A 21,310-nucleotide genomic window follows, 5' to 3' on the forward strand; every position below is an offset into this window, starting at 1 on the left:
CAAAAAACTGGTGTTGTTTATCCTTGCAGAGTAGCTGTGCAAATCAGAGGAGAATGCAATTGACGTGGCATTTTCCTCTTCTGTTATAATACCTTGTGTATTATGCTCATGGCTCACTCACAGGTAGGAAACAGCTTACGAACGGTATCTCTAATTTCAGCTAGAAATAGAGATTGATTTCAGGCACTTTTAAATATTTTTCTTGCTCCTGGAAGTAAAGGAGGAAATCTAGGAATACATCAGTTGTGAAATTCACCGGAGGATACTTTGGACTGCAAGCCTTTGTGCTTAGAATTTGAATGAATTGCACAGGGAATGAACAGAAGTCTTAGAAGCAGATTTGTCACAAGTGGAGAGAATTTAATTTCTTATGCAAGAGGCAAATAAATGCAAAACACACAGAATTCTAATCTATTTTTTTTTCCTCTTCCTGTAGTGCCTAATATCAGCCTGGATGTTTTGAAGCCTTCTTTTGTGGAAATTCTGCTAGAATCCCACATGGTTATGATCCGGGTAGGGTATCATTAGTTCTAGATGGTCATTTTCTTCCTCCTTTGCTTTTCATTAAAAAAAAGAAATATCTTTTTTTCTGAAATTTGTAGGTGATAGCTGCAAACTAGGGCAGAATTTGCACACTCCAGCCACTTGTTTGCATTCTTGCTTAGTAAAAGGGGTGGTCTTGAGGTTAGTTTTTCCACGGGCTTGATGCCTAGCTCTGCTGTTGATGTAATATAGCTACAGTCTAGTTCTGTATTTGCTTTGCTGCTGAAATTCCATTCCGTGAAGGAGAGTTTAATATTTTTCCTATGCTGCTGGAAAGTTTTAAATAAGTAGTTGTGAGGCAGGAGGATATTACTGTGGTCAGACTCAGGAAAATTAGCTTAATAGATGCTAAAAGGGCAATAAATGTTTGAACTGAAAATGAAAAATTCCTGTTAATTTCTTCAGGCTCATTGAGATGCTGTGTTTTCAGCCTTTCTCTTCCCTCTTTGTCCCCGAGGATACTTGCAAAAGGACTAGACTTAAGATTTTCAAGGCGGTCTTTCTCTGTGATTGTTCTTTGATTTTGGCCACATCCCTTCTGCTTTCAGCTACTTGCTCCTTCATCTGAATAGAGAAGCTCAGTAGAAACGGGGCTTTGGAGGTTACCAAGTCCAACCGTCTGACCACTTCAGGGCTGACTGAATGTTAAGGGATATTTAATGAGGGCATTATTCAAATTCCTTTTTATATTGACAGTTGTGGCATCAAGCACCTCTCTAGGAAGCTTATTCTAGCATTTCACTACCCTCACAGTAAAGAATTTTTTCCTGATGTCCAGTCTGAACCTCTCCTGGTACAGCTTTGTGCTGTTCCCAGGTGTCATCAGTTCACAGGGGAAAGAGTGTGGCACCTCCTTCTCCACTTCTTCTCCTTAGGAGGCTGCAGAGAGCACTGAGGTCACCTCTCAGCCTTCTTTTCTCCTGAGTAGACAACCCAGGTGTCCTCACAGGACATGCCTTCCAGCTCTGCCACCAGCTTTGTTGCCCTTAAGAATGGGAATCTACCATTTTGGGAAGAGAGTTCACTTTTTTTGTTTGCAAAGGTCTTCTCAAATTCCCATAAGAAAGAAGGTCATCAAATTATTATTAACACTAAGCATTTCCATGACAACCCTTGATAACATTGTCTCAGGTAAGAAAGCATCTGCATGGGTTTCCATGGAAATAATCTTTCTGAGGATTTTATTTCAGAGTAGAAGGAAGCCTGTTGAAGCAGTTTGTTAATGAACAAAGGTCTTGCTTATGCAACATGTGTACTCAGTGACAGAAAACCCGATGAAGAGAAGTGAGAGAATGCTCCCTTTAAGGATACTCAAAGAACAGTTTTGTCTGTGCAATAATATTATAACATTTGTTGTCCTCGTAGCTATTTCCAGAAGATGATCTGTGCATGTAATCAGAAAACAGCCTTTACTTGGAATATATTCACATATATTTGTAAACTGAGATGTTTTTGGGGCATTCTTTGCAGCACACTGCCCACTCATTTCAATTTTATCTTGACTTATCTGTAGGGAAACAGTGGCCTGAAACCAAAGGACAATGAAGTTACATCCAAACCGTGGCACTGGCCCATCAACTACCAGGTATATTAATCAACCCACTTCCCTTTCTGTTTTAAAGTACTTTACTGTGCTTCTTGAAGTAGAGGAGCTCTTAACCACATTGAAGTTTATGTTAACTTTATTTTGTAGCACCTGAGCTGCATGGAAGAGAATTTGTCTCACCTTTGACAATAGAAAATATGTGTAAACTGGATTGATGCAAATTCACTTTGCTTACTTCTGTCTGTTTCCTTAGGGTCTGCGTTTTTCTGGTGTCAATGAGACAGATTATCGAGTTTATTTGCTGGGAAACCCGGTAAGTTGGATCAGGAGGTTCCAAGCCACCGTCTTTAGCAAATTTTACTTTTTCCAGTGACAACAAATCTTTCCATCCTTCTTTTGGACTGTCTCTCCAGTAGTATTCTTATACTTACGTGTAGCTTTTCATTTCTTCTCATGTTTGTTCCTATTTCCAGACCTAAGTCCTAAATCTTTCTCTTTTCCTACATAGGTGGTATGGTGGCTGAATCTGTTCACTATTGGCCTATATCTTCTGATAGCAATTTCTACTGCAGTGGCACTGAAGAGAGGTGTCCAACTGACTTCTGAACACAAAGGTGAGGTCAGTTTTCCTATGCCTCCTATACAAGAGAATCACTCTCATAACATCCTGGTTTGCCGATACACGAAAGCTCATACTGGGAATCGTATGCTAAAAATCTTCCCATATGCTGCATTAAAGCCTCTGGGAATTTAATGCATTAAACTCAAGGGAGCTGTTTGTGCTGAACTCTAAGCTACATAGTGCTTTGAAAGTGTACTACTGAATGATGTGACTGCTGACAGAAGATGTCGTGTGTAAAATCTGGCTTTGAGTAAAATCTGAGTAAAATCTGGCTTTCTGCCTGGCAGACCTTGCACAGTGAGATGCCAAATTTCCTAAAGTTGTAAACCTTGATCAGAAATCCTGAAATCACCCAAGATCCTGAAAAACATGAAGCACAGTGGGTTTTTGCTAGGTTATTTTCTAGGAGACAAAGGCTCGGATTAGTTAGTAACTCGTGCCAACTGTGCTCTGCCAGGTGATTGCCCAGCCTAGCGTGACAGTTGCATAGGAACTGTTTGACAGCTGAGATGCTGGCCACAATTGCTATCAGTTACATTGATTGCTTGTTGTGGTTTAACCCAAGCTGGGACCTAAGCACCATATTTGCTTTGGCAGGACTGTGTACCAGGGTAGAAGATCACTGAGGTTAGGTTCTGGAGTGGTGTCCACAAGGGAATGAATTTAACTGTGAATGGGACTGATCTTTAATCGAGTTACCTCGACAATCTACCTGAGCTGGCTGTAATGGAGATCATGTATTGATCCAAATTGTCTACTCTCAAGCTTTGCAAGCATAGTGTACCATTATAATATGCATGTGGTTTTGAAATGATAAATGTTTCCTGATATTTTATGCAAAATAAATGGTTAAGGGTCTTCTACTGCGTCTGATGCCAGGTTTGTAGGGCTTTTCAAAGATCTGAGTACATCATACATTAACCTTCGCAATTTACATCAGTGGTTACTTCATGTTGTAGGTCTCTGTGTTGGAAGTGAAATCTCAGATGTGATGTGATGCTGTTCAGTCACACAGTGATTCGCTATTTGCTAAGCCATCTGCACAAACGTGGGCCCCCAGTCCCTTCTTCAGGCTCTGAAAGGTGGGCAGCGTTTCCTTAAGGGAAAGGCTGGCCAAGTGATCACCTAGGTGGCCTGTAGTCTTGTTGCAGAGAGAACCAAAGGCATCAGAAATTGGAATGACCCATCTATATGCTGAAAACTGAAAATTTGGTCTTAACATAGAGCCTGGTCAATCTGCTGCTAGTCCATTGAGACTTTTTTGATAACGCCTCTGTAATACAGTAATATAATACAGCATGTAACCATATATTACAACATGCAAGGTACTATTTAGTAGGAAAATGTAATACTGTAAATGTACAGCGTACTACTTACTGTGACAGGGCTTGTTAAGAGGAATTGTATGCTGAATTCTTCTCTGCTGAAGCATGTTTGTGTTCCAGAGCTGTCTCGAGTTGTGCTCTGTGGCGGAGGGCAGGTTGCTCTGGGCTGGCTCCTTCATTACCTACCCTTCTTCATGATGGGCCGAGTTCTCTACTTTCACCACTACTTTCCTGCCATGCTTTTTTCCAGCATGTTGACAGGTAAATATATTGGATGCTGAGAGAAGGTGAGACAGAAACACGGGCGAAATTCTGTTATTCTGTTAGATGAAACATTTTCGGACTAAGCAGTTTTACATGTTCTGCTTGTGCAAATTGCTTGAAAACACTGACTTACTGAAAATGTTCTTCATAAAGCAACTTGTGTTGCCAAACTGTCTCTTTGTTGCCACCCTCAGGGGGCAGCCATGTCTGGTGGTTAGGACATTTAAATTGAGATGTCATCCCTGTTCTCTGCGATATCATTGCTCTTTTATAGTCTTTTATACATGTTACTTCCCACTGTTTGTTGTCACCGCTTTTCTGTCAGGTTCATTTGTCATTCATTCTTGGTAGTTTTTCCTGTGCTTTTGTGTCGCCTTACTTAGCAAGCTGGAGCCTGGGTGTCTTGCCCATTTATTCAGGTGGGAGGGAAGGAAAAGAGAACTTCCTGCTGATAGAAAACAATCTCTGTAGTTCTGATGGTTAGCAAGGGAAATGAATTTAAAAATTGATAAGGTGCTCTGGTGTTAGCAGGGCTTTGTCAGCACAGTGTGACTGAATGTAGCACCTGTCCTCTTTGGCATCTGCACTGATCCTGACTTCTGTCTCATTATTCTCCTAGGAATCACCTGGGACACACTACTGAAGTTTTTTTCTCAGTTCTTGTCACCCACCGCTACAGCTAGAAGAGTTTATGGAGGGGGGATCCTGGCACTGATTCTGCTCATCATGTACAGGTGAGGGCTGAAGCTCAGCTCTTTGTCAGTGCCTAACAGCCAGTCTCAGTGGAGACTTTGTGCCTATTAATTGCCCTCAGTGTTTGTCTCTGCCAGTCCTTTCTGCTGATCTTGACTTTTAAGACATCAAGTCCAATCCTAAGCTCTCAGCAATATGTTTTAAAACATCCTTTAATTGCAGGGAATCTTTCTTTCATTTTACTACTTAGGGTGAATGCTCCATTTCCTTTTGAACTCACAGTTCAATGTTTCTGATTCTACTCCGTATGCTAAGTGGTGTCAGATCTCTCATGTACAGGCAGATTCCTCATTGCTGTAGATCTTCTTAGCTGGCTTTTCTCCAAAACTGTTGCTTTCTACAAGAAGACGACACCAGTGATAAAAGTGTGGATTATGTATGTATTGTGTTCAGTGGAGGTTAGAATGTCCCCAGTGGAGCTTAGAGCCATCCTAAAAACAAAGGTCCCATAGGATACCCATATGGGCTAATATGCTACATTGTCCTTGAGACAGAAAACTGTGCAGTCCTTGATGGGTGTTTTAATTCTTCCCACAGCTTCTACCTCTTCCATCCTCTGTCCTATGGGATGATAGGACCCATGGCATCTGACCCCAGCAGCCCCATGGCAGGGCTCCGGTGGATGGACTCCTGGGAGTTCTAGAGCCACCAAAAGAGCATCTGGAGACAGAGAGTAAGAAGGATGAGGATCGCTGCACAGCAAGCTGGCTCTGGCGCTTTGGATGATGTGTAAAGTGTCCTCTCTGGTGAATTCTGGTTGTAGTAACTCTGGCATTTGTTTGCACTGCCTGCATTAGGAGATGCAGAAACTGATCCTCTTAGAAAGACTCGTGTTATGAGTCTTTAGATGATATTCCCGAACAACTGGTTGGTTAGATCTCAGTTCTTTTGAGCAGTATATTGGGACTCTTCACAAGCAAACTGCAGTAGCATTCCAGCAGCCATACCAGTGCAAGTTGGGGATTGTATGTAGTTGAATGTTCACGTGTCTGTCTTCCTTCTTGTTGTTGCAGTTTGAGAGCCAGATAGTTTCCAGATATTGAAACGTGAATCATGCTTCATGACCTTTCTTATGGTCAGGTTTTTCTTAAACCTTCAAATAAGTGTGTGGGGATCTCGTTACTGCTCAGCCTTGGCTGTCTGCGTTTTTTGCTCCAACCCTGAATTTTTACAATTTGACTGAAAGGGGTCTGTTTGAACCACTCCTGCACCACTGTGCCTCGTCTGTCTTCCAGGCCCTTTGCTGGCAGAGATGGAGATTGTTTACCCCCTTATACTGCATTGCTTTCTGGTCACCTTTAATCATTTATAATGATCACCTTGCAGGCCTGTGCTCAGAGCCAGACTGTTCCAGCACTTTGCTTTGTAGCTTCTTTGCAGTTCTGCCTGACGCTGCTTGGGAAATTACAGTGGGAACAGCAGGTGATTTATTTTCTGCCCCGGTTTGCTGTGAAGGCTGACCTTTGGGGGGGTGCTTTTGGGACTAAAATCATTGGGTGAAAATTTTGGATAGCTGCCATTTGTCTTTTGATCCCAGCTATCTCAGTGCCACTATCTATGTTTTTAGGAAAAAGCTTCATCTTAAGGAACACAGCAGTGGCAGAACTGGCCGTTGGCATCTGCGCACTGTATCCCTATATTGAGCATGTTCCCTCCTGTAAATGGATGTCCATCTGATTACTGTATAGGAGAAAATATGAGGGCAGGCTAAGTGTCTGAAGCCCTTGGATGTTGAATCCCCCCTTTCTGTGTAAGTGGGATGTAATTTATCAGGTGCCTTTCTCCTGTATTAGGTCTGTTTTTGTTAATGTTCTTTGTATTCCATCTCCAGTTCTTTCCCCAGTTTGAGTTTCCTGTCACAATTCTTGGTTGCTACTTAGACTCCAGCTGTGTTCCTGTGTCAAGAACTAATATTTGCAAAACTCCTTTATGTACGTCTCAAGGAACTCAGGCTTCTTGTTTCAGATTTCTTGCTCTGCTTTTCAGCCTTGCATTAAAGCTCGGGTACAGGTTTGTGTGTCTGCTAAAACATCAGTTGTGCATTCATTTATCAAGCCTTGAATTCTAATGCAACTCCTACAGCACAGAAGGGCTGCATTAGCATCCACAAGACAGTTTTCTGTGTTGAGTGTCTGGGACTCCAGTCAGACTGCCTTTCATTCCTTTTCAGTAGAGGAGCCATAGGCAGCTGCTTGCTGTTGTAAGCTTCTGGCTCAGAATGCCACAGCTTTCTGCAGAAGCCGACTCCTATAGAAACTCACACAGATGGCCTGTGATTTTGATTCTGAAGGTTTTGAGTTTATCACCTGCTAATAGTTCATAGTGGGAAGTTATTACACTAATTAGCTATTGGGTTTGATGATTCTTTTCTACTTGCCTGTTGCAAGCAGTGCTCCCACCTGCATGAGCCAGGGGTTCACAGAGATGATACATAGGAGAGAAGGATGTGGAAGAGGCTGCAGAAGAGTTGTTCTGCATTATTTCACAGCAGCTGTGAAGTGTAAACTGTTGACAACATGGCAGACAGGCAGCGCAGTGCTGCCTTTGTAGCAGTGTGATTCAGCATCTTTGCTCTGGGCGAGACTATCGGTGTAATGCCTCGCTGTCCCGAGTATGAGATTTTCCTAGGGTAGTGCTATTGTCATGGGGAGGAATTTCCATAAGTGCTGATAAAAGCTGTGATCTGCAGGGTAGGGTTTTTTCCAGCCTTTAATTTGCATTTAACATCAAAAAACAACAAGAAGCAAACAAACCTAAAAAATTTGTGTTATGGGATGATAGATTCTAACATTCTTTATCTGTCATTCATCCGATAGAAGGCACAAATCAGCTCAGTGACCTCAGCTGTTTTGGTAATGTTGAAGGTGTCCATGTTGTAAGAACTGCCTGAGGAAGGTGAGCCAGCGTGTTTCTTGGTCAGAGTACTTCGGTCCTCTGTTGCTGATAGCAGTGGGTGGGCATTGGTGGCTCAGTACAGATGAAGGGTGTGCTGGGTTTCTTTTCTTTTCTTTGGGATGGCCAATTCAGAAATAGTTTCTTGCAGACAGTCGGCTGGCATTGAGACTGGCCTGTTTGTGAGGAGCTGCATGCTGGCGTGGAGACGTGCAGTGAAAAAATGCAGATATTCCACCAGAGGGAGCAACCTCCAGCTGCATTTTTTTATTATTCTTATTTTTTTAATCTGGAGTTAAAAACATGAAAAGGTCGATGTTTGAAGACTAGAGGGCAGGCATGAAAATGGAACACGTTGCATCTGCCACTTTGGGGCTCCATGGGTTGGGTTTTCATGTAACTAAAATGATGCTGCTGTATTCTTTCTGCAGAAGAAAAGTGAATCAGTAGTATTTGATTCAATAGTTGCTTCTCAAGAACTAAGATGGAAACAAAAACCTGCCTGATCTGGTCATAGCTGGAACTCTGGTCATAGTAACCAAAATTTTGTGAGTAAAAATGTATCTGGGTTCTCTTACTGATGCTGACATAAAAAGACTGATGTGGTGCAGCCATAAGGCAAAGGGTACAGGGCACCCTGCGTCTGGACACAACCTGGGCTGCTTCAGTTCTGTTCTTCCCTTCGTATTTGTGGAACAAGTTCAGGCTCATCCTGCAGAATGATTATCATGGTCCTCTTCCTCAGCCACATGGAAAATAGCTCACGGTGCTTTCCAGGGCCAGAAGATGCTGTTCTCTGGAGCAGCTGTTTCTTTGAAGTTCACTTGGCAGGGCTGCTTTTATCCCTGGTGAAGTGTTTCATCAGACGTTGTCTGTAGAGTCAGACTACAAAAAGCTGTGGATCTCCAGGTTCCCTGTTACTTTTTTTTTTTTTTTTTTTTTAAATCTAAAGCCTATTTTTCACCTCTTCAGTCCCTGGAGGACAAATAATAAAAGGCTTCTTGACTCGTTTGGCTCATCCTAGACGTGCCATTCATCTTAAAACGTGCAGCTCCCTCCAGACACCTCTGCACACACCTATTCCAGCAGAAGGGACTGCCTTGTTTGCAGGAGGTTGGCTGCACACGTTGCGAGGCAGAGCTGTGACTGTGGGAAGGGTTTGAATGGGGATTCCTCTGCCAATATTAGTCTTGGTTCAAGTGGAGGACTTGTGTTATGTTCTGCCTATTGGTGTCGTTCACAGTTGTGTGAGTGGTGATGCCAGCACCACTCTCATTTGCAGCTTCATTTTTGCATCTCGATTGAATATTCTTGGTGCACAGAGAGCATGGATAGGATCCTCCTTTTTATATCCCTCTCCTTCTGTTTCTTTAAGTACTTCCTCAAAGCACGGGATGTGTCTTTTTTCCTCCACGTTTTAGGCTGTGCATCCATTCACGTCCGAATGAGGAGTAAGTCAGGATACCTCTTAGTATCCTGGGTGAGTGAGTAGCAATCACAGCGAGAGCAAAACCAGTTCCAATTAATGGAAAGCTAAGCAAATGTTCATAGGGTGGGATTTTTTTTTTCTGCCAGCTGCCCCTTTTCTATACTCTGAGAATCTTCATCAGGGGCCTTGAGAGCAAATTGGCTGTCAACATAAAAACAGACATTTCTCTGAAGTCCTCTGTTGTTGTGCTTAGATGCTACTGCTGGCCATGCTTGTGTGATGTATTCTGAGCTGGCCCTCTGTTCTCCCCATTGTAACACCATTCCCTCCTCTGAAGGTACTGCTGGCAGCGCAAACACCTCCCTAGCTGTGGCCCTGCATCTCCACCAGCTGCGGACTGTAGGTAGGGGTGTTCTTTACAGCAAAGGGACTGCACTTGGAGCCAGGTGCCCCCCCCCCCACATTGGTCAAGTACCAGTTATGAAATCAAAAACATGTGGACTGTTAGGACGTTAGGAGGGGTTCTTAAGTGATTCTGTCCTATATTCTGGGCCTTTCTTGCTAATGCTGCTGTACATGTGTGCGCACATGCACATGTGTGCACCCATCCATGATCTGACTGTCTTCTGATTCTTCTGGGATGGGGTTACTGCGCCGTACAGTGTGCAGAGAGAATGTAGGAGAATGGTTCCTTGAGCTGTGAATATATTTTGTACAGGGGAACGTGGAAAATATGGTAGAATTTTGAACTCATTTTTGTAATAAATACCTCTTTCAAGCATTCTTCTGTGGTTTGTTGTTTTTCCTTTCTCCCTGTCCCTCCCACACACAGTGAAGTAGCAACATGGACTTGAAATTGAACCATCAGAGAGTCTGACTTATGACAGCGGTGATCTACGCAGCAGAAATTGTTGCCAGCATCAGCTTTATCAGCTTTGAGCATACAGATGCTGCTGGGCTATAGTTCCAGAAGGTTGGGTCTTGGTGCAATCCAAGCAATGCACTGATAAGCACAGCAGAAGTGGAGCTGGTTTGGCTGAGGATAAAGTACTATCTGTTGACATGGATTTATTTCTCTGTGTTAAAATTGTGTTAAATTGTACGTACATGTAATATGTCCTGTTTAATGGGTATGTTCATCAGGCTTCTGGTAGGTTGCCTTCAGACATCTAACTTGACAGATTGGGCACTTTTTCCAAGCAATCAACGTTTTTCTATGAGTCATTCTTATTTTGAGTGTGTAGCGTCCCTAACATCAGACTGGTGCACAGTCCTGTACAGATGAGGCCTTTGCTGTGAACTAAATGCAAGAATCTGTAAAAGAACTGGAATGTTGTAAATCAGAACCTGTGCCAGGCTGCAGTGACAGAGCAGTGCGTATTTCTGAGTACAGCATTGCAAGGGGTGGAACTAGAAGTGGGGAAAAAATGCAGCTTTCCTTTGTGCAGCAGTGCAGTGATGCCCAAATCAGTGCTGGCCAGTCTGCTTAGGGCTGGTCTAGCAGCTGCTGAAGCCAGGATGGTTGGAAACTGGACTATGACTTGCACAAGGTGACAAAACAGGCAAACAGAGCTCCTGGAAGGCCCAGTGGTATTTTGTGCTGCTTTAGGAAGCTCAAGCTGGTTGTGGGCTCTCGTTCTGGAAGGAAGGGAAGCTGATAAAGGGGCTGTTCAGGGGTGCAGGAAGATGAATGAGGAAGAGAAACGCAGCAGCATTCAGAAACTGCTGATGACACCTGTGGTAGAACTTTACTTCCCAGTCATCCAAAAGAACAGCTTCTGTCCTCAGGTGAGTGAGCTCACAGGGGTGGCACTGAAGGTTGATGGTGTTTGTATAATGCTCTGTATGTAGTTTTTATTACACCATGTTTGGAGTCTGTTGGGTTCTAAATTACAGCCATTTTCCCATTACGTGGTCCTCAGCACAAGCAAGGCTTTTTTTTTTTCTTCCATAAATTGGTGTTTTCTCTTCGTTTAGATCTTCAAGCTTAGATCAGCTTAATGTTTTTGCTAACCAAATATAGAGACTTCTACTGCAAACTTTAACTTGCTTCCTCTGTCCCTCTAATCTCCTGTACCTCTTTTCTCATTTTCTTCATTTTACCCATATGGTTTCCCAAGCTGTACAATGCCTTCCAACGTCACTCTCCCAAATTCCATACGCTGAAATAAATCTTCATGACTCCTACCCCGTCTTCCTGGTTTACATCCAAGGACTGGCATGTATATATACTTAGGAGCTGTTTTCTAATATGCCATCTCTGAATGTAGTTCTGGCCCATGTAGTGCATCATCTGGAAGAAGGAAGTTTGTGCTTTATCTAAATGGGCATAGTCTACCATGTGCTATGATTGCTGGAAATTGCTTTTTCCATGTTTACCATTCCAGCAGCTGTTGTCTTAGCCCCAGATTTCATCTAAAGCTCATCATCTTGCAGCCTTGCAGCTGATCAAAGGGAGTTCTTGGGCTTTGCTTATCTGATTTTTTTCGCCATATAGTTTCTGGTGAAGCAGTTCTGGAGTATCAGTGTTTCTCCATTGGCCAAAAAAGGAGTTTCTTTCTTGCCCAGATGAATGTATCTGCAAATGACCCCTTGAAATGCTTTAGGGACAATAATTGCATGGCTACAAAGCAAAGAGGGAATCTAGCTGACAAAAAGGAAGGGGCTGGTTAAGGTGGGAACGAGAACATACCTGAAATGGTATGTCTCTTTGTAAAACGTATGAACTGCATAAGAACAACCCAAACAAGCCACTGCAGCTGAAGAAAGTGAGTTTTAATCTGATAACTTCCAGGCAAAATCCCGTGGGAAGCAATTCTAAGGAGAGGGATCTAAATAACGAATAACGGGAGCACAAGTGCTGGCCATCCCAAGGCAAAGCATGGGCTGGGACTGCCAAAGAAGACAAAGTTCTTCATTGACTTCAAATACAAGGCAGAAACATACAGAGAGTGACAGCTGCTGCGGTACTTGGGGCTAATGTGAAGGAGCCATATGGGAGGGGAAGAACTGCTTCACAGAAGGAGGGTGTAATGAGGAATATCAAAGGTAGAAGGAACTGTAAGTAGTACAAGATGGACTGAGAATTAGACCACTGCTTGGCAGAGAGGGGAAGGCGTGGACAGGCAGATCCTGGAGCAGTTGTGCACACATCCACGACTGCTTTTATTATAAGCTCCCCACCAAGCTTCCTACTTTCTCTGTGCTGGTTTTCATCAGGCCGGTTGGTTTTGTCTTTCTAAACACCCTGTTTGGCTTCTTTGAGTATTAGTGCATCTTACTCTCCATAAGCCTGATGAAGTTTCTGTTTATTCCAAGGATTGTTACTGTTTTTTAAGTAATAGCAGTGCAAGTATGTTGGAGATCTCAGGCACAGCCGTAAGGCTCATGGGTGCAGACTATCTGTGCCTGCTGGGCTTGAGTCTAGATTGCTAATGGTGGCTGTTCAATATCCAACTTAGTTCCCAGTGGGTTGGAAAGTGCTTCGTGATGTGGCACAAGTACATCGTTCCATTAACGACAGAACCAAAGTATTTTGTCAGTACTTGAACATTTTGACTCTGAGGTTTGCAGGTGCAAAGTTTCTCACTGAATGAGAGAGTATTTGTGACAGGGCCTAAAACTGGAATGGCTGAGGTAGGTGGGGAAGGAAAGGCCCCAAGGCTCATCAGGAGATTGGTGGCGCACACAGAAGCCACAACACATGGGGTTTGTGTTGAAAGCAGATGGCTGAGCACAGATCTGAAAGGTGGTGATGCTCACACAGACCCGTGTGAAAGCAGGATGCTATTAATGCAGAATGTCTGCTTCAATAAATCAGTGCAAAAATGCTGTGCTCAGGGAAAACTGCTGTGGGACAGAGGGGGCAGGAGATACCCTGGTCAGTGGTGTCCATGTGAGATACAAGAAGGAAGAAAAAAACAGAGAACAGAGATTGGAGACGATCAACAAATATTTCAGATATTGACACCAACAGCACTTCTGAGAGGAGGTGAGCCCGGCAGGGGGTTTGGAAAGAACAGCTCGCTGCACCAAGCTTTAGGCATAATGTGTTTCTGCAACTGAAAGATGTTCCAGAGCAGGTGGGAGGGTGCTGGGGGGAGGCCCAAGCCCATGTGGCTGTCCCTTGGTGGACAGAAGCCAGGTAGTTGCTGGCACTTTAGTGCTTGTGAGGTCACCAGGCTTGTTTCTGGTGAGATTCCAGCCTGGTTTAACCTATCTGCACACTATTCTCCTCAGCCAGGCCATGGGAAGTCTGGGGTGAACCTGAGGATGCCCAGTATCAAAAGAACATCAGGAAGCATGATTTTTTGTTTTGTTCTGTTCTTGAACTCTTTCTCACACATTGTTCTTCCCCTCTGCCTTTCCCTTCACCCCAGATCTCCAAGGCCAGTGGTGTGGCCCTGTTCTCCCTGCAGGCATAGCACTGCCTGCCAGCTCTGCAGCTGTTGCCTTAATCATTTTATGGGGAAGATTATTCTCTCCTGTGTCTTTTTTTTTGCTTCTTGTTATGCAACTGTGTTTTGTGGTTTGCTTTGCCAGAGCTGCATGGCCTGAGGGGCTGTGTAAGATGGCTGGAAACATTGCGTGCCTCCTGCTTCCACCTGAGGGTTGGGTGAGGAGGAGGCAATGGACTCTGTGGTCCTGAGGTGGGAGAGAACAGTAGCAAAAGGGATTAATCAGGCCCAAGAATCTGTCTGAAATGTAAGCAGGGAGCCCAGAGCAGTGAGATCAGAGCAGCATTATTCATGAGGGCTCCACGGATGAGGAATTGGAAATGAGCAGGAGCCTAAAAGGGGGATGGGGGTGTTAGAACAGCAACAGGGGGCAAATCTCAGTTATGTCACAGCAGCCCTGTGGGTAAACTGAGGCAATGACACTTGGCAAGGCAAGTGATGGTACTGTACATTGGAAGGGCTGTAATAGAGACCCACTGCAAATTTTAAACAAGATTTAAGCAAGAATTCTTCCAAAGCACAGTAGAGCTCTATTGAAGGCCAAAACACTTTATCAGCCATCTGTCTCATTGTTTTGCAGGCACCCTGATGGTGACTGGAGCAGCCTGTGCTGCTGAACTGGTTCTTCTTCACTCATTGCAACTTCAGTGGAGGTCTTGCAGGAATCTAAAGAGCACTTCTGGAAAGAGCTGAGCTCTGAGCTGGTTGCACAGAGCCCAGGGAGCTGCGACCATGGCAGGAAACCCACAGACCATGGCAGTGTTTGTAGGGCTCAGCCTCTGAACACATCCTGGGGATTCCTTATGCCTCAAGTCTAGCTAACCGCTCGAATGAGGAGGGAGCTTTTCCTGTTTGCTCTTTTTTATTGTTTGGATCCTCCAGGATTCAGCCTGTGGTGCCACAGCAACTTCAGGAATGCCACTGACAGCCCCAGAGCTGCAAGAGAGCAGCAACTCTGCATGCAAGGAGAAGCGCTGTTTCTCCTAAGCCCTCACTTTAAATCATGCTAATGGTGTTTGGATATTTCTCAGACTTGAAGTCCCCCCTGTCTCCCACCTCACATCCCTCCTGAAAGCTCCCTGCTCCTGTGCTGGATGTTGTGTGCTGGTAAAGTGCTTCATGAGATGCCTCAACAGGGACAGCAAGTGTTGGGGAATTGGTTTTGCTGGGTGGAGGGCAGGGAACAGCTCCTGAATGTGCCCCCACACCATCCCAAAGGAGCCAGTACTGAGGGATAGGGAATTAGTTCCTTTTCATTCTTAGCCCTCACTGAGCAATACCTGCAAGGGATATTATAGCCCCACCAGCTCACTGTCTCCTGGGGCACCTCCCCCTCCCAGGGGAGTGGACTGGGCACACTGGGCAGGGGCTGCTGCCACAAGAGTCTGCTCTGTGCCAGCAGCAAGCAGCCACCATCTGTGGCAGGGAGGGAGAGTGAGCTGCCATTTCCCACTGCCATTGTGGTCACACATTTAGTGCTGCCACATGAGATATCCCTTCCACTAGGAACTGTCACCCTGGGGTGTGAGCTGTACAAAGCCTGCATAGAGCCAGGGAAAGGTGTCCTATGTCCCAGCCAAACCTGAAGCAGCAGCCCCATGCTGTCTCCATTTCACCATGCTCATCTCCTGCCTTGTTGTATTCCCTGTGCCTTTCTCACTCACACTCATTGGCTCATCCCTCAACTCCAGCAGCCTGCTTTTGGTGCTTCCCTTCTGTGTGGGAACTGCTGAGTCCTGGCCTGAACCACTGATTGAACGCCTGGGGAAAGGACCAGTCAGCCCTGGGAGCACAGGTGAAGTCTATTTAGTTGTGTGATGGGAAGGGGTGGAGCCTGGCTGCATCTCTCCTAGAACTCATTTCAGGGCTGATCCCCACTGGGAAAGTATCTCTTTCTGGAGATCCCTCCTTGGTGTAGTTTTCCTCTGTGAACCTGGAATCTTCTGATACAGGTGAGCAATCTTCTTCTCTTCCCATATAGCACCTTTCTGTTGTGCTGGTCCTTCCGTCATCACACCTCTGTTGCAATGTTTTTCCCACTGTATTGGTCTGCCTAATTGCTATACCAGCAGTGAACTTCAAAGCAGAATTGAGGTTCTTTCTTCTGGCTCCTCAGCCAGAGAGCTGGAGCCTCCTCAAGAAGTTCAGTTCCCTTGTGAGTTTGCTGGACTCAAGAGTCTGCATCCCCAAGGCTGCAGGAGTCCATATGAGCAGGGCTGGGGTTTGGGTGCTGCCAGAGCTGTCTCCTGTGGCCACAATGGTAGGCAGTCTCATTGATAGAAAGAGCCCTGGGGATTGAAGCTGAGTTGAGGCATGGTGCTGTGCCTCCTGCCAAAGATGGATGGTGGTGTTCTGAACCAGAAAGTCTCCAGTCTGCCTGCATTGAGTCAAGGTGTGTCTGGGTTGGGTTTCAGGCCTCTATCTGCGCTACCTATTAGAAGAAATCAGCAGTAGGCTATGGGATGAGATTGGCACAGTTATTCCAGAGCAGAGCAAGGTGTTATAGTGACACTGGTGCTTCTGTGGTGCTTGCATCCTTCTGCAACTCCTGTCCACGGGGATGCTCTGCTTTCCTGGGTTCTGCCATGCTCCTTGAGCCCCTGCTTGCTTATACTCTTATGAGTTTCCTTTATGCTAACTTGGGCTAAATTGAATGTACTGTTTACCTTTATCTGAGAAGTAAAGAGAAGTTCATCGCATCGTGGAAACATTTGAGTTGGAGGAGATTCTAAAAGGCCATCTAGCCCAACTCTGCACTGAACAGGGATACCTATGGCTGACCAGGTTGCTCAGAGTCTCATCCAGCCTCTCCTTGACTGTTTCCAGAGATGGGGCACCAATCACATCTTTGGGCAACCTGTTCTGTATCCTTCACTACCATTACTGTAAAAAACTCATTCCTTATACCCAATGTAAATGTCCCCTTTTAGTTTGAAACCATTTCCCCTTGTCCTATCACCACAGACCCTGCTGAACAGTCTGTCCCCCTCTTTCTTATAGCCCTCTTTAGATACTGATAGGCTGCTCTCAGGTCTTCCCGCAGCCTTCTCCAAAGAGAAGTTGGAAGTCCTGAACGTGTCTGACAAGGCTGCTTTCCGCTATGCGTACCAACACCTTTTCCGGGTTCAGCAGTTAATTACCCTGAAATGACAGAGACTCTTAGAGGGGCTGGGCAGGCATCTGCCCACGGGGGCAGCGGTAGCCGAGGGGCAGCTCGGCGCGGTACCGCCCGGCCGGGGGGGTGCGGGCGGCGGAGGGCGGGCGGCTCCGCTCCGTTTCGGGCTTCGCTTCGCTGCCGACCCCGCTGCGTGCGGAGCGGACCTCGGGCGGCGGGGACAGGGGCAGGTTCCCCGGGAGGGCTCTTCCCCGCCCCGCCATGGAAAGCGGGATGCTGTCTCGCACGCAGCAGGCGCTGATCCGGGAGAGCTGGCGGCGGGTGAGCTGCAGCCCGGTGCAGCACGGCGTCGTCCTCTTCTCCAGGTGAGCGGGGGCTCGGTGAGCAGCGCGGCTCGGCGCCCGGAGTGCTCAGCCCGGAGGAGCGGAGCCCCGGGTCGGCGAGCGCTGCGGGGCTGCCCCTCGCGGTGCCCCGCGTTGCGGCCGGGCGGGAGCTCGCGGAGCCGCGCCGAACTCTGCCGAGCTTATCTCAACGTCTTCCCTACGGGCTGTGACGCGGCAGCCGGCGGGTGAGCGGGACTCCGGATGGAGCCGACCAAGAGAGAAGATGAGGCCTCTCTCCCGCCGTTGCAGGTTGTTCGATCTGGACCCTGACCTGTTGCCCCTTTTCCAGTACAACTGCAAGCGGTTCGCCAGCCCCCAGGAGTGCCTGGCTGCTCCCGAGTTCCTGGATCACATCCGGAAGGTGAGAGGGGTCGGGGCAATCCGCGGGTGGGTTCGGGACTGCCGGGTGTCGGGGGGAGTGCACAGGAAGGCTGTTACGCCCTTGGGACGGGGAGAAAGCGGTACTGAGGCTGCCTGGCAGGAGCTCACGCACAGGAAGAACTGGGAACAACTCGGCACAGCCCTTGGGTGAGCCCGGAGGAGCAGCCCTACTGGCTCAGAGTGCAGCCTCTGCTGCCTTCGTAACCCCATAACCTCCATCTTCGAACCAGTCTTTATAGCCTCCATCTTTAAAGCAGTGGAAAGCCTGCTAGCCTGGCCTTGTTCCTTATGAGAGGCTCTTTTCCTTTGATTGCTGCAGGCTTTCTGCTATTTCCCTGCCACTGATTATTGGACAAGCAACGTCCATCTTTATTTCTGCTTTTACTGCCTTAAGCTGAAATTGTACTTTGCTCTAATTGGAGATAATTTCCGTCTTGAAATTACAGAGTACAATTCTATCACCTCTTGCCTTTGCTGGGCTAACTGTGCCTTGGCTTTAATCGCTCCTAACTTGCTCTGTCTGCTCCCTTCATCCCTCATTAACTCTGTCTTGCTTCCACGTGACTCTTCATCCCTCTGGGAGACCACTGCCATTTGTGCATTGCCAGACCACGTTTCCTGGCTAGGCTATCTCCTCCTCCCCCCTCAAAATACTTTGGCCTACCTTAGAATTGGTTCCTACACTGTTGCACCATCCTGGCAACTCCCAGAAGTTCCGCTCTCTCCTCCAGGATGGGAGGCCAGCAGCACTGCTTGCAGCAGCTCCTCTCTTGTGTTGGGAGGTGGTGGTGGCTGCTGGGCTGGGCAGGGTGGAGCAGAGGGGCTGGCCTTGTACTTACTAATGCAGTGAAGCTGCTGTGGTCCCCCAGGTGATGCTGGTGATTGATGCAGCTGTCAGCCACCTGGAGGACTTGCCCTGCCTGGAAGAATATCTCTGCAACCTCGGCAAGAAGCATCAGGCAGTCGGTGTGAAGGTTGAGTCCTTCTCGGTGAGGTGTACTCTCCCATCCCACTATGGCTGTTTGTGCAACCCTTGATGATCCCAATCCTCCCACGCCCTGTACAGCTGGCTGGGGAGGAAGCTGATGGCTCAGCACAGCCCTGAGCTGCTGGTGATGTTGGCTTGGTCAGGGAAGCCCCTGTGCTCCCCTTGTTTCCTGCCCAGAGAGTGAGGGCAGAGGAGAGCAAAATGTTTCTAAGGTTGTTTGGTCTGTAGAAGAGAAGGCTTAGGGGAGGCCTTATTGCTCTCTACAGCTCTCTGAAATGGGGGTTGTGGCAAGGTAGAGGTCAACCTCATCTGCCAGGTCACAGCGATAGGATGAGAGGGACTGGCCTCATGTTGTGCCAGGGGAGGCTGAGACTGGATATTGGGAAATATTTCTCCCCTGAACGATTGGTCGGGCACTGGAATGGGCCCATTGCAGGTGAGCAGTGGTGGAGTCACTGTCCCTGGGAGCATATAGATGTCACACTTAGGGCTATGGTGGTATTGATGGCTGGACTAGGTGATCTTAGTGGTTTTTTTCTAACCTTAATGATTCTGTGATTCTATGATTTCCCATCTGGAGAGGGTGATAGCTTGGTGTACTGCTGTCTCTCATCCCAAGTGGTGTGGGAGTGAGAGAAGGAGTCTGCCTGTTGTCCCCCAGCACTCAGTTGACTCTTCCCTATTTGGATTGCAGACAGTTGGCGAGTCTTTGCTGTACATGCTGGAGAAGTGCCTGGGTGCTGCCTTCAGCCCGGATGTGAAGGAGGCCTGGATCAAACTCTACAGTGCAGTGGTGAAAGCCATGCAGCGTGGCTGGGAGGTCCTCCCAGAGGGAGACTAGCCCCAGACCTGGCCCTGCACAGGGTGAGCTCTCGTCCTCTTTGCCTCTCTCTGCCTCTGTCTGTCTCTGCACACCAGCCCACCTCCTCCAGCCACACGTGCCAGGTTCTCTTTGTGATCTCACCTTGCTTTGACGCTGCCACGTCCCTGCTGTTCCTCGTGGCCACAGGGTATTTCCCTGTAGCCCAGAATGTCCAGCACAGCACCACCACCCAGTGTCAGGTTCCTGTGGGCCAGCATCTGTAGCTGTGCTTTGGCCTTCTACTGGCTTCCTGCCCTCCTTTTGCTGCCCATCCCCATAAGATGACCACTGGTGATGACCTCTCAAGCCCCACAGCGAGCTCTCATCCTGCTTTACTACTTACCTGGCATCACCCTGGGCAGTGATCTTGTGTTCCTCTGCCCTGTTGAGAGCCTTTTCCTGTGTGAGGCTGGTTGCAGTGTAGTGTGTTCCCTGGGAGCATTTCCAGTGGTGAGAGATGGCATTAATGCCAAGGTAAGGCTGCTTTCAGGGATACAGGCTGCTGCCTAGAAGGGTTCCTGTTGACTTGGCCAGTCAATTTTATTGTGAGAGCTGGCTGAAGTGCACCAGCAGCAGTGCTTATTTAATGTTTTGTATTGAGAAGAATAAGGCAAATACAAGAAATGATGTCTTAAAATAACAATGAAGGTTGCAATCATGTCATGGCAACAGCTTCTAGAAATGATTCTGGCACTTGGCCAGGGGAAGCATGGCTGGAATTTCTCTGCTCATGCTGGCAGGACCTGGAGTGCTTCCCATCTGCACACAGTGCCCATCTGCAGAGCTTTTCACCCTGCAGAAATAACTCCACCATACCTGAGACACAGCCACCAAAGAGGGGAGAAGGCACACAGCTAGCACTGAGCAGCAGGGCCATGTTAGGGCACCTGCCAGAAAGCATCCAAGGGAAAGGCTGGGAAGCAGCACCTGCATGCTCCAAGGGAGCTGAACTTGACGTCTATGGAGAAGTCACCTTTGGGGAAGGGTAAGGACAAGGAGCAAATGCTCATCTACAGCCAGTGCCCCCTTTCACTGCTCCTTCAGGGCAGGAGGAGCCCAGTGTTTGGGGTTGTGATTGTCCCTCTAGTGACACATCCCTCCTGTGCTGACCTGTCCTCCCTCTGGGCAGGAGGGCACTCCACGAGACATGTTGCTACCTCCCTGTCCCCTGCCCTGTGGTGCTGGTGGGGGTGCTGAGCACACAGCAAGTACCTGATTGTGAGGGGACTGGTGTTAGGGCAGAGCCATATGTGCCACACACTCTATCCTCCCCATGATAGCAGGCTGTGCTCCTGCACTCTGGTACAGGGCAGGAGGGGAGGGGAATGGGGCAGCTCCTGTTGCAACCCTGATGCATAGCATCAGCACCATGGGCAGGAACCTTCTGAACCTGTGTGGCAGGTAGTTGGGTGAGTGAGGGATGGAGTGTGTGCTACTGCAAGAAATGGTCCCCTTGTCCTTTAGCTTCCCTCCTTTTGTGCCATACTTTGTGTGATTCCTGGGGGAAACAAACTGTCTGTGTGCCTCTTATACCCATCTGTACTGTTTAATAAAGAACAATCAAGAGTCTCTGCCCTTTTGGCTGCCTGTTTATTTTGAGAGGCCTAAGCAAGCTTAACAAAGGATGACAGAGGGGTTTGCTGGGATAGACTTAAATTTTCCAGGTTTTCACCTAATCTGCTCTGTACCAGCCTTTCTCAGGTAACACCACTGGGTGCTCCTCTTGCTCCTGCATCTTACCCTCTACCCC

At 47.2% G+C, this 21,310-nt stretch overlaps 2 protein-coding genes across 4 annotated transcripts in view; both read left to right on the forward strand.

The window, feature by feature from the left end:
* POMT2 (protein O-mannosyltransferase 2) overlaps window positions 1–10,149 on the forward strand; it is a 27,481-nt gene extending 17,332 nt beyond the window's left edge. For both annotated transcript variants that reach the window (XM_072338361.1, XM_072338362.1), the window contains exons 15-21: window positions 437–513; window positions 2,057–2,128; window positions 2,343–2,402; window positions 2,598–2,703; window positions 4,157–4,297; window positions 4,920–5,034; window positions 5,591–10,149. In XM_072338361.1, coding sequence (XP_072194462.1) covers window positions 437–513; window positions 2,057–2,128; window positions 2,343–2,402; window positions 2,598–2,703; window positions 4,157–4,297; window positions 4,920–5,034; window positions 5,591–5,696 — 677 coding nt within the window. In that variant the 3' untranslated portion in view covers window positions 5,697–10,149. The remainder of the gene's footprint in view (window positions 1–436; window positions 514–2,056; window positions 2,129–2,342; window positions 2,403–2,597; window positions 2,704–4,156; window positions 4,298–4,919; window positions 5,035–5,590) is intronic.
* Window positions 10,150–17,066: 6,917 nt separating this feature from the next.
* On the forward strand, window positions 17,067–21,131 carry NGB (neuroglobin). Of its 2 annotated transcripts, XM_072339060.1 has the most exons (5): window positions 17,067–17,311; window positions 17,579–17,690; window positions 18,580–18,699; window positions 19,393–19,562; window positions 20,301–21,127. In XM_072339060.1, the coding sequence occupies exons 1-4, from the start codon at window positions 17,208–17,210 to the stop codon at window positions 19,537–19,539; spliced, it is 483 nt and encodes a 160-aa protein (XP_072195161.1). In that variant the 5' UTR covers window positions 17,067–17,207; the 3' UTR covers window positions 19,540–19,562; window positions 20,301–21,127. The 2 variants fall into 2 exon arrangements, with proteins under 2 accessions (XP_072195161.1, XP_072195160.1); XM_072339059.1 differs by having other exon boundaries at window positions 19,393–21,131.
* Window positions 21,132–21,310: the final 179 nt, after the last annotated feature.

The sequence above is a fragment of the Excalfactoria chinensis genome, chromosome 5 (genome assembly GCF_039878825.1).
Source record: "Excalfactoria chinensis isolate bCotChi1 chromosome 5, bCotChi1.hap2, whole genome shotgun sequence".
Classification (NCBI taxonomy): Eukaryota; Metazoa; Chordata; class Aves; order Galliformes; family Phasianidae; genus Excalfactoria; species Excalfactoria chinensis.

Excerpts from the sequence above, each read along its gene's own strand:
- NGB (XM_072339059.1), top strand. The coding sequence starts at position 17,208 with ATGGAAAGCGGGATGCTGTCTCGCACGCAGCAGGCGCTGATCCGGGAG. Across the intron at positions 17,691-18,579 it reads TCCTGGATCACATCCGGAAG|GTGATGCTGGTGATTGATGC; the intron begins GTGAGAGGGGTC and ends GTGGTCCCCCAG. Across the intron at positions 18,700-19,392 it reads TGAAGGTTGAGTCCTTCTCG|ACAGTTGGCGAGTCTTTGCT; the intron begins GTGAGGTGTACT and ends TTTGGATTGCAG.